The 11,198-nt window shown below is 44.7% G+C and overlaps 1 protein-coding gene across 2 annotated transcripts; it reads left to right on the forward strand.

The window, feature by feature from the left end:
• The first annotated feature begins 3,550 nt into the window (after nucleotides 1–3,550).
• On the forward strand, nucleotides 3,551–10,263 carry LOC111140852 (ribosomal protein S14). Of its 2 annotated transcripts, XM_022493071.1 has the most exons (5): nucleotides 3,551–3,839; nucleotides 6,446–6,596; nucleotides 7,186–7,347; nucleotides 9,110–9,186; nucleotides 10,142–10,263. In XM_022493071.1, the coding sequence occupies exons 2-5, from the start codon at nucleotides 6,448–6,450 to the stop codon at nucleotides 10,207–10,209; spliced, it is 456 nt and encodes a 151-aa protein (XP_022348779.1). In that variant the 5' UTR covers nucleotides 3,551–3,839; nucleotides 6,446–6,447; the 3' UTR covers nucleotides 10,210–10,263. The 2 variants fall into 2 exon arrangements, with proteins under 2 accessions (XP_022348779.1, XP_022348780.1); XM_022493072.1 differs by lacking the exon at nucleotides 3,551–3,839 and having other exon boundaries at nucleotides 6,444–6,600.
• The last annotated feature ends 935 nt before the right edge of the window (nucleotides 10,264–11,198 follow it).

The following is an 11,198-nucleotide window of genomic DNA, read 5'->3' on the forward strand; positions in this document are numbered from 1 at the left end:
ATAATAGAAATTTATTAAATAATATTATGTCTGCCCTTCTGCCAGGATATAAACCCCAAGAAGGTAAGGATCATTATCTATTTGATCACAAATGTACCCCAAGTATCTAGAACAGTGTGAGACACATACTAAGGGCTCAATAATGAATGAATGAATAAAGTATGAGAAGTCATGGAAAACATACTCCCTGTGTTTACAGTGTTGATGGTGCATGGGTTGGGGTATGATGGGAAAAGCAGGCAAGGCAACAGAGAGGTAAGACACAGCAGGAAGTGGCTCCCACCATTCCTCCTATGAGCTCCCATCCCTCTTCCCTCGCACACAATACCGCAAACATACTGGCCATGTTTTTAATCCCTTGAACACTCCAAGTGCCTTCCCACCTCAGGCCTTTTGCATAAACTGTTCTCCCTGTCCAGATCATTCTTTCCACCTTCATTTAGCTAACTCCTGCTTTGTTTTTAAGTCTTAGCTTAAATGTCATATTATCATATCTCAGAGGTCAGCACAAAGCAAGTGCCCAGTGGAGACACACGTTTTAATATGCATGTTTAAAAATAGTTATTACCCTATGTTATAGGTGAGAAAACTAAAGTGCAGAGAGATTACAATTTTTGCCCAGGGATTCACAACTAATAAGTCTTTGTAGGAATAATAAATATGTTGACTAAATAATCGAATTAGAGTTTGAAAGCAGTGACTGCTGATTTCTGATATGAAAATAAGACTTCCTGGGGCGCCTGGGTGGCTCAGTGGGTTAAAGCCTCTGCCTTCAGCTCAGGTCATGATCTCAGGGTCCTGGGATCGAGCCCCACATTGGGCTCTCTGCTCAGTGGGGAGCCTGCTTGCTCCTCTCTCTCTGCCTACCTCTCTGCCTACTTGTGATCTCTGTCTGTCAAATAAATAATTAAAATCTTTTAAAATAAATAAATAAAATAAAATAAATTTTAAAAATTATTTAAAAAAAAGAAAGTAAGACTTCCCTATAAAAAATGTTCTTTTTAAAATATTTGCCTTATTTTATTTTTTTAAAGTAAGCTTTATGCCCAGCGTGGGGCTTGGAACTCGTGACCCTGAGATTAAGAGTTCCATGCTCTACTGACTGAGCCAGCCAGGTGCCTGTAAAAAAAATATGTTCTGAGGTGACTGCATAGATTACCTTCAGTTGTAAGATCAAGCCATGCTCCCTTCATGAAATCTTCCCTCACTGAAGTCTGTGTGTTTAAAAAAGTTCTTACCCAAAGCAAGAACTCACTCCACAATGCTTCAGTCTCTACTATCATACCTCTTCTTCTTTTCTTTTTTTTGAGGTAAAGTATGCAAACATTTGCTGAGATACATAACTACATAAATGTTAAAATAATTAAACACAATACTGTCAAATATTCTATGGAAATAATTTTGAAATTCATAAAAAGAAAGAAAATTTCTTTTTAAATTTAAATTCATTTAATTAACCTATGTTTATTGGTTTCAGAGGTAGAGATCAGTGATTCATCAGTCTTATAGAATACCCAGTGCTCATCACATCACATGCCTTCCTTAATGCCCATCCCCCAGTTTCCCTATCCCCCCATTCTCCTCCCTTCTAGCAACCTGAGGGTTGCTACCATACTTCTTCTATTGAGGAACTCACTACTAGACAACTAAAAAGCCCTTCCTTTTCAGGACTATAGACAACTGACAGAAATTATGGAAATGCTCAAAACAATCCATAAAGAGATATCTCACCTTACTAACCATGGAAGAAATACAAGGAGACATATTTAGTCTCTCAGTTGAGCAAAAGTGGAAATTGATAAGAACTTCCTGAGGGGCAGTTTAGCAAAATGTATCAAAATTCCAAATATATATTCTTTTTGACTTCTGGCAATCTACCCTGAGGGAAAAAATAGCACAAATGTGTTCTTGACACTTTTGTGTACATTTATAAATTTTGTTCCCAACAACAGAGAACTGGCTAAATAAATAAGGGGTCATCTATACAAAGGAATATCCTACAGTAGTTAAAAATGATACAATACAACTATTCCTGGTTGCTTTCAAGGAAGAGGATTGGGTTGCTGGGGTCAGAAGTGAGAGGACTTTCTTTGTACATACTTTTTTCATTTCTGTAGTTTTTATTTTTGTGAATGCATTTAATATTCAAAATAACAAATGAAATTAAAAATATTTGTAAAGAAGGCACCTGGGTGACTCAGTCGGTTAAGTGTCTGCCTTCGGCTCAGGTCATGATCTTAGGGTCCTGGGATCGAGCCCCACATCAGGCTCCCTGCTCAACAGAGAGCCTGCTTCTCTCTCCCCGTCTGCTGCTCCCCCTGCTTGTGCTTTCTCTCCCTGTCAAATAAATAAATAAAATCTTTAAAATAAATAAATAAAATAAAATATTTGTAAAGAAATGTTGAAGATCCCTACTAGTTGTTATGGGAAGATGTCCACAGTGTTGAATAAAAGAAAGTTACCAAATGACATACAGAATACAATTTTATTTACCTAAGCCTATGTATTATACAATAAAAATATAGGCGTAGATAATAGAAATTTTTTCTGGAATGATGTTCCACCTCAATAATGATAATTTGATAATGAAGGTATCATTAGAGGAAAGAATGTAGAGATGATTTTTACTTTTTTCTACAAGTTTTCCTTTGTTGTGTAGATTGTTTATATTGAGCACGGATTTTTTTAAAAGCATCAAGGAAAGCTATTATAAAGTTATTCTCTTTTCTTAAAAAAAAAAAAAAGGAAGTGCCTCTTCTGCATGTATTTGCATAGATTATGTTTGGAAAGGACATATACCAAGATGTTAATTGTGGGGGTAAGACTGTCATTTCTTTTTTCTCCTTTCTGAATGTTTCTATTTTATGGGTTTTCTGTAATTAATTGCTTTTGTAAAAGGAAAAAGGAGCAGTACTTTTCAAAAAAGTTCTTCCCTAAATTGAGCTAAATCTATTCAGGTGGCACCAATACTAGAGAAGAAAGGGATCTGTTATTCTGTATAATCGCTCATCTTGTTAAAAAAAACTTTCATACATATATTCAATACATACAGTCCACTACATGGGCTTTATATACAAATGTATGTACACACACACACACACACACACACACAACCTACTTCTCAGCTGGTCCCCATATCTCCATCTATACACTATCCCAACACTTCAAGGTCCTTCAGTATTAGAGGGAGACATGGAAGTGGCTCTTAAACGGATAGATTTTGAAGTAAAAATTCCAAATCAGCCACAAACGTGTGATTTCAGTTAACATCCCCTATCTGTAAAAAGGTAAATCAAACCAGTTATCTATTTGATGATTTTGTGAGGATTAAATTAAGCAACGTCTATAAATTGCTCAGCCCAAACTGGTATGTAATAAATATTGAATAATTTATTCGTATTTTACGCAGTACATAGTAGACCAAAATCTGTGATGATCGCTGTTGTTGTTGTCATTGCCCTCCGCGCCGCGAGGAGCGCTGCCACCTGCGGGCTGACCAGGCCCGGGGTCAGGCTGCAGGAAGTCCATCTAGCCGCGGCCGCCGCCATCTTTGCACACTAGCCCGCCTCACTGAGTAGATGTAGCTGTTTCGTGCAGTCTCAGAGGCAGACCCGCTCTCAGCGACACCCTGCCCTTGTCTCCTTTGGTGCTCTCTTAAGTAAACCGCCTTTGCCGAGGGTGATTCTTCAACTCCTTGGAAACATTAAAGCCGGCATCTTCCGGGAGCCGGCCTCGCTCCGTGACCTCGGGCGTACACTTCCGGGGACTTGAACGCGTCCCGTCGCCCCGCCTGCTACCGCTCTCTCTTTCCGGTAGCAGAGTCTGGAGAAGACGCGCAGGTAGGAGGCCTGGGCGAGAACAATCGAGCGGCATCCTTTGGCAGGGGTCACCCATCGGGCTCGGGGACGCGGGACTGGGGTGTTTCGGTGGAAGCCGAGTCACTTGTGGGCGAGGGGCGCGGCCGGTCGACCCGAGAGTCAGGGGCGTGCCTTGTCTCGGAAAGTGGCGGTCTTCCCCGAGGAGGAGCCTGTGAAATGGGGCCGAGTGCGGCCACAGCCCTGAAGGCTCTGGCTCCGCGCTGCCGCCACCGCTACATGTAAGAGGCACCACAGCTTGGTTGAGAAGGAGCGGGGCCGAGCGTGATGTGGCCTCGCCTCTACTCCGCCAGGCTCTCGGGCGGTCGCGGGCCCGGCCCCTAATCCCCAGTTGGTTTCCTGGTTTGGGAAATGGGATTAAGTGTCGCTCCGATCCCACAGGGTTGTAGTGAGGATTCACAGAGAGAATCAGGAGAAACGGCCCTGTGTTGGGTGCTGCCTAAGTCTGGCACGTTGCAAATACTGGGCGCTTAGGGCCCGCCGCGCGAACCCGGAGTGGGGCGGGGGAGTGTGCATCAGTGTTTGCTGAGCACCTTTGCTGTGCGTTTATAATACTGTTCTCCAGGGACCATTGTCCTCACCACTTCAGGGCGACACGACACGGGGTGGGGAAACGGCACGTGGGCATGTGTGGAGGGACCGGTCACCGCAGGCATCCGTATTCGTGCTGCTTAGTTCAGATCTGCCGGAGTCTTTCTGGGCTTCATCAGGCAGAACTTAAACTTCTCTTCTGTGAGCTCCCTTGGCACCTTCCTTACAGTTCCTACTCTGTGGGATCTAATCTGAGTTCAGGAACAGTTAACTTCGTACATCCAAGGCCTACACTTGTGCGCTTACTGTGATCGCTCACTGGACGGTACATAAGGAAGGCACTGGGGAGACCCAGGGACCGGGAGACGTGGGCTTTTCCGGGTCTGGAATTGTGGTTATTCGTGGAATAGAGGCATCTTGACGCAGGCCAGAGAGTGCTGGGCCGGAGGTCGGGACACTGGTTTTTAGGTCTTTACAAAGCTAGGCAACACTGTGTTTTGTCTTCATCTGGAAGGGTACAGCCTAAGTCATCGGAGCCCTCGTTATTTTTAGTGTCTTCTGAAGGTGTCAGGAAGCTGTTCTGATTCTTGAGTCTCAGGAGGGCCGGAAGGCCTGGGGCTTTGGTTAGAAAGTAGGTCCTCTCTTACTTAGTCTTCGCATTATTATCCTCACCTGCTTTCCTCCTGTTAGCGTCTCCCTCCCCTAGAGTCTGTGACTGTGTAATTGCACTTCCATTATATGCTGTGTCAGATAAGAGTTACCTGGTTTCACGAACATTGAGTTTTTTGGATGGGGCTTTTCTCTTAGCCTTCCAAGAGGAGATGTTTTATTGCCTTTAATGCTTGATTCTAGTAAAAGTTTAAGAATTTGGTTTTAATGAGTTGTGGAAGGATAGCAGGAGATCAGTCGTCAGAGGGTGGGGGATAGCATTTAAATTGGCTTTGGGAAGGATCTGGTAGAGCACAGGATATATAGTGAGAGATGAAGCTAGAGGGATATGTGGGAAGGGACCCTTGAGTTGTTTTTTTTTTGTTTTTTAAGATTTTAATTATTTGAGAGAGAGACTATGAGCAGGGGGGAAAGGAGAGGGAGAAGCAGACTCCCCGCTTGAGCAGGGAGTCCAACATGGGCCTCGATCATGACCTGAAGGCAGACGCTTAGCCAACTGAGCCACCCAGGTGCCCCAAGGGACCTTTGAATTCTAAGCCAAGGAATGGGTGCAGAGTTCAGGCAGCAGGTGCCTTCCGTAAAGGGTCTTCAGGTGTCACCAGTTCATAAGTAGGTTGTCGGCCTTAGCCGCCTACTAACCCTTTTGGATGTGGTCTTAAAGTCTTTGAGCCTAACTTGTAAATGGTACTTGGGGGCCAGGAGACCAGAAACACTTCCTGGCATTGGAAGTATTGTGAGATGTAGACAGGGAATCTCTGTTATTATTAACATGTAATGTAGTATTTGCCCCAGGGGTACAGGTCTGTGTATCATCTTCACCATAACACATACGCTCCCCAATGTCCATAAGACAGGGAATCTCTTAACCTGGTTTTCCACTCTGCTCTGCAACTGACTTGTTCTGTCAGCCTAAACAGATCATCAGAAATTCCTCAGGATATGTATTGGCAGCAGTAAAGCCCAGGGATAATGGCTTTGCCCAGGTTTGCGGAGCGGTCAGTTGAACTTGGAGGTCTCCAGAGACCTAAGCCAGTTTGTTTTTCAAGTTTTTGAGCCCACTTGGTAAAAATTTGAGGGATACTTATGATCTGCTTAGAACTCTAGGCTCCTTTCCTCTAAGTGCTAAGAGCTGTGCTTTCGGTGGATTCAGGAAAAAGATTATCTCAAGGTACTTCGCTTTTTTTCCCATCGATCGAAAGCCCCTAAATGCAGGGAGAAATGAGTTTTAGGCAGAGATGAGATCTCACAGACTAGGTAGAGGAAAACAGGACATAGAAGAGCAAAACTTGGGAGATTTCCTTCAATAGCGGGGAAGAAGGGACTATGGAAACCTTGTCCATTGCTAATATTGGATCTTTTCCTTCTTTTAGAAATGGCACCTCGCAAGGGGAAGGAAAAGAAGGAAGAACAGGTCATCAGCCTTGGACCTCAGGTAGCGGAAGGAGAAAATGTATTTGGCGTCTGCCACATCTTTGCGTCCTTCAATGACACTTTTGTCCATGTCACCGATCTTTCTGGCAAGTGAGTACTTGGGTGAAGAGGCACAGGCCAGACTGGTAAGGTCTAGAGGAAGAAATGCCCCTGGAACTGGATGGCAGTTTAAAGAGTCTCTTGAAAGAATTAAAAAGAATGTTCAGATAAGAAAATGTATTCGGTTGTTCGGCCACAAATACTGGAATTTCCCAAGCACTTTGGTTAGAGAGAAAGAGACAGGTTTTGTGCCCTTAATGATCTTAAAGTATAATCCTTGAATCTTCAGTCTCGGTATTTTGTAGGAGTGGGGGTGGACAGGAAGTCCACTCTATGTACAGGTTCTGGCTGCTGTTAGCCAGTTTTTTGTGACACGTGAAATCACTCAAATTCGAAGCTTTGGTTTTCTCATATTTGTGGTGAGGTTAATTGTGCCTGCCTCCTGGAACAGTTGGAAGGATTAAATGCAAAAGTAAATTTATATTGTTAATACAGTGTTCAGTTACTTTGGGTCTTTGCGCCCCATCAGGTGGACCTTCATCCGCTGCCATACCTGACTGGCACCATTTACTCAGTAGGGATGTGATAAGCATTCACAGTCCTTGATGGATAAGAGAAATCACTGAGCTTTTGTTCCCAGGGAAACCATCTGCCGTGTGACTGGTGGAATGAAGGTGAAGGCTGATCGAGATGAGTCCTCTCCCTACGCTGCTATGTTGGCTGCCCAGGATGTAGCCCAGAGGTGCAAGGAGCTGGGCATCACTGCCCTCCACATCAAACTACGGGCCACAGGAGGAAATAGGTACATGAGGCAGGGGCTGGGTGGTGAGATCCCTGGCCTGGGAGCCAGAGCACTTAGATTAGAGGCTTGGTTTTTCTCTTGTGACTTTGCACAAGATTCATGAGTGTGTTCAGATTCAGTAGTTGACTGCTACACCACTGCTTCTATTCCTCCCCCCCCCTCCAGCTTACTGTTTATTGAGCACTCATCTGCATACACGGTATTGTGTTCTAGGTGCTAGGAAAGAAGGATGGAAAAGGGTAGCTATATCCTCTCCTCTTCCTGTGTAGAGGTGCCTAGACTGGTAGGACAGTCTGACTTTATTTTTTTATTATTATTATTTTTAAAGATTTTATTTATTTATTTGACAGAGACCACAAGTAGGCAGAGAGAGAGAGGAGGAAGCAGGCTCCCCACTGAGCAAAGAGCCCGATGCAGGGCTCAATCCCAGGACCCCGAGATCATGACCTGAGCTGAAGGCAGAGGCTTTAACCCACTGAGCCACCCAGGTGCCCCAAGACTGTCTTTAAACAGCCTGAGTAGGGGTTTCTGTGCTTTCCATTTGTGGCAAGTGCTGGGAAGCAAGTACAGTGTGAGGGATGGGAGTTAGTGATAAAGTTTAATTTCATCTAAGACCTAAATGTGCCAGGATTTGGTCCAGTGAAGGAAGGGCACAGGGGAGAATATTCCAGCCAGATAAAACTGCAGGGAAAAGGTCTTGAGTGGGAATGAATTTGGCACATCTATTGGAAAGAGTTGCATATGGTATGATCAGAGAGATAGGCAGGAGCAAGTTCCTGCCAGGTCTTAGAGGAAGCAGTAAGGATTTAGATTTTAGCCAAAGTGGGGTGGGGGGGGCATAAGAACTTTTTAATGGTAATGATTTGATGAAATTGGGGTTTTGTTTTGATGAGAGAGAATGTGAGTGCAGAGGTGGGCAGGGGTGAAGCAGTATAGAGGAAGAGAGAATCTTAAGCAGACTCCATTGCTCAGCACGACCCTGAGATCATGACCTGAGCTGAAATTGAGTTGGATGCGTAACTGATGGAGCCACCCAGGTGCTCCAGAAATCGGGGGTTTTTTTTGTTTGTTTTGTTTTTTTGTTTGTTTTAAGATAACTCCTGCTTCAGGGCACCTGGCTGGCTCAGTTGATAGAGCACGAAACTCTTAACCTCATGGTCATGAGTTCAAGGCTCACATTGGGCATATAGCTTATTATTTTTTTTTAATCTGTGCTGGGGCACCTAGGTGGCTCAGTGGGTTAAAGCCTCTGCCTTCGACTCAGGTCATTGTCTCTGAGTCCTAGGATCAAGCCCCGCATCAGGCTCTCTGCTCAGCGGGGAGCCTGCTTCCCTCTTCTTTCTCTCTGCCTGCCTCTCTGCCTAGTTGTGATCTCTGTCTATCAAATAAATAAATAAATAAATAAAATCTTTAAAAAAACAAAAACCTATGCTTTGTGGGCAGCAGACCAAAGTGGTCCTCTGGAGAGATACTAGTGTCTTGGTTTTGGGTAGGGGAGCAGCTGGAAATGGATAGATTGCCCCAAAAAAATTACAGCCTTGGCAAGGACAGTCTGCTGCAGGCAAGAACAGAGCTTGAACTCTGATGCATGGGCCAGAAAGTATGCAACAGAAAGCATACGTAGCTCACTAAGCCTTAAATATTTATTTTTTGGTCCTTTCTGAAAAGTTGCAGATTCCTGAACTATAGAGGGTTGTGGGATCTAGAAAGAACTCCTAATGAGTTGGACAAAGCTTTTCTTAATGTAGGTCCTCATTTCTAGAACCAAGACCCCTGGACCCGGGGCCCAATCAGCCCTCAGAGCCCTTGCCCGCTCAGGAATGAAGATCGGGCGGATTGGTAAGTGCCTCTCTCTAGCTACCACTTGGATTTGCTTTGAATCATTGACACCAGAAAACTTGTGTTGTACCCAGTGGGATACAGAGCCTGGTCCGGGGCCTATTGGCAGTTAGGGTGCCAGAGTTAATGGGGGGTGCAAGAGGCATCATACAACAGAATATCTTCCAGAGCACCCCTGTCACCTTGATGTGAATGTTAACAGCACAATTTGATTTCTGAACCTCTGCCCCACACTGCCTGGTGTGCAGGGCCTGAGACTGCCTGGTGGAACTGATGGGAGATGAATTGTCTCTCCTTTTCAGTGTTTCTTAAGGGAGTTGGCATTTTGTGTGGTCTGTCCCCTGAATTGTAAGACTGTCTGCATCCTTGGCTTTTTCCTACTAAGTATTAGAGCATGCCAGTCATTGTAACAATGAAAAATGAGTGCAGGGAGCAGCAACTCCCGTGGCTTTGAGAATCATGGCGAGTCCCCTGCATCTGTGTAGGGTCTGCCCCCCTCGTGCCTGTGAGCTCCTGGCCCCTTACTCCTAAGAAGGTATTAGTCCTTCCCTGTATCTCTGCATGTAATAACATCATATACCGACCCTCTGGTCTAGTTAGTGGTTTAGCTTTTTACCTTGTGAAAAGGAGGTAGTGTTCAGTTGCCCGTTTAGAATAATCTTTCCGCTAGAGAGTCCGTGGGCTGGATGTCAGAAATTGGATATCATACCTCTTTGATCTTGTAAATTGAGTGTCTTTTCTGAACCCTGGTTTTCCCTTCAGAAAAGTGAGTTCAGACCACATCAGAAATTTTGAGGAAGCAGCAGATAGGGCAGTCCATGTCCATGTGTTACATATTGAGGATTCACATGGGAGCAGCGGGATTCACTGTTGGTCTGTTAGACCACTGGTTTAGGGAGGCTGGACTCTTTCCCATCCATCTCTAGGCAATGATGTTTTTTCTTCCTCCCTACAGAGGATGTCACCCCCATCCCCTCCGATAGCACCCGCAGGAAGGGGGGTCGCCGTGGTCGCCGTCTGTGAAAAGGATTCCTCAAATTACTGTTTTCTGTTAATAAATTGCCTTTGTGTAAGCTATTTTGGCTCTAGTCTTCTCTCTTTCAGAGATATTAGATTCTTTCCTCCTAGCTACATTTGACCAGGGTGGGAGACTGACTGATGGTCACAGGTGCAGGACAGAGGAGGCATTTGGTAGATATGCAACTTCAGAGGATGTAGATAACTTGTCACACAGGAACACAGGAGGGATTGGTTAGGCCCCTGACCTGGGACAGGGTGAGCCTGTGTTCTGTGAAGTGACTTCCTGGGAGGAGTCACCTAAGGAGAGGTCAGATGCCTGTGCTGCAGGTGGGTCTTTTCCACACGGCTTGTTGTGGCCGCCATCTAAAGCAGGCCAAGGCCTTAGAGACCTTGTTTTGAAAGCGGAGATGTTGGTTCCAAAAATGGACTAATTCTTAAAGAGCTGGAGCAGAGTGGAAACTGTTGAGCCAAGTGTAGTCTGAGCAGAAGAGGAGCCTTCCAGACTTCAGCCATATATAAACACATGTGGGTGTGTACTCGCCCCCCACACCTTCTGTGCAGAATTGGGAGCGCACTCTGCTGTGTCTTGCTTGTTCTCACTTGGCAGATCTTGGAGATTGTTCCACATCAGTACATAAAGTACATAGAGATTTGGTCACCCTACAAATACACACCAAGCCCTATTTTCATCAGTGATTAAAAAAAGTTTTTGCTCTCCGGAAGTTTGCATCCACCTCCAAGGACCCAGTGGCACCAGATGGTACGGAGTGTTCTGTGAGAGATTAGCATAGGGCCCAGTGATGGTGGCTGCTACGATGTTGGGTGGTTAATAAAGTAAGCTAGGGAGAAGAAAATGTTATTAACGTAAGGAGGAGAAAGAACATATACTCCTGTATTTATTGAAAAAATCCACATGGGTTGAATTGCCCAAACAGTTCAAATATGTTGTTCAAGGTTTCAGCTATAGTCATTCAAGGAGATGGGAGCATTTC

Source organism: Enhydra lutris, unplaced genomic scaffold (genome assembly GCF_002288905.1).
Source record: "Enhydra lutris kenyoni isolate GAN:26980312 unplaced genomic scaffold, ASM228890v2 scaffoldscaffold5, whole genome shotgun sequence".
Taxonomy (NCBI): domain Eukaryota; kingdom Metazoa; phylum Chordata; class Mammalia; order Carnivora; family Mustelidae; genus Enhydra; species Enhydra lutris.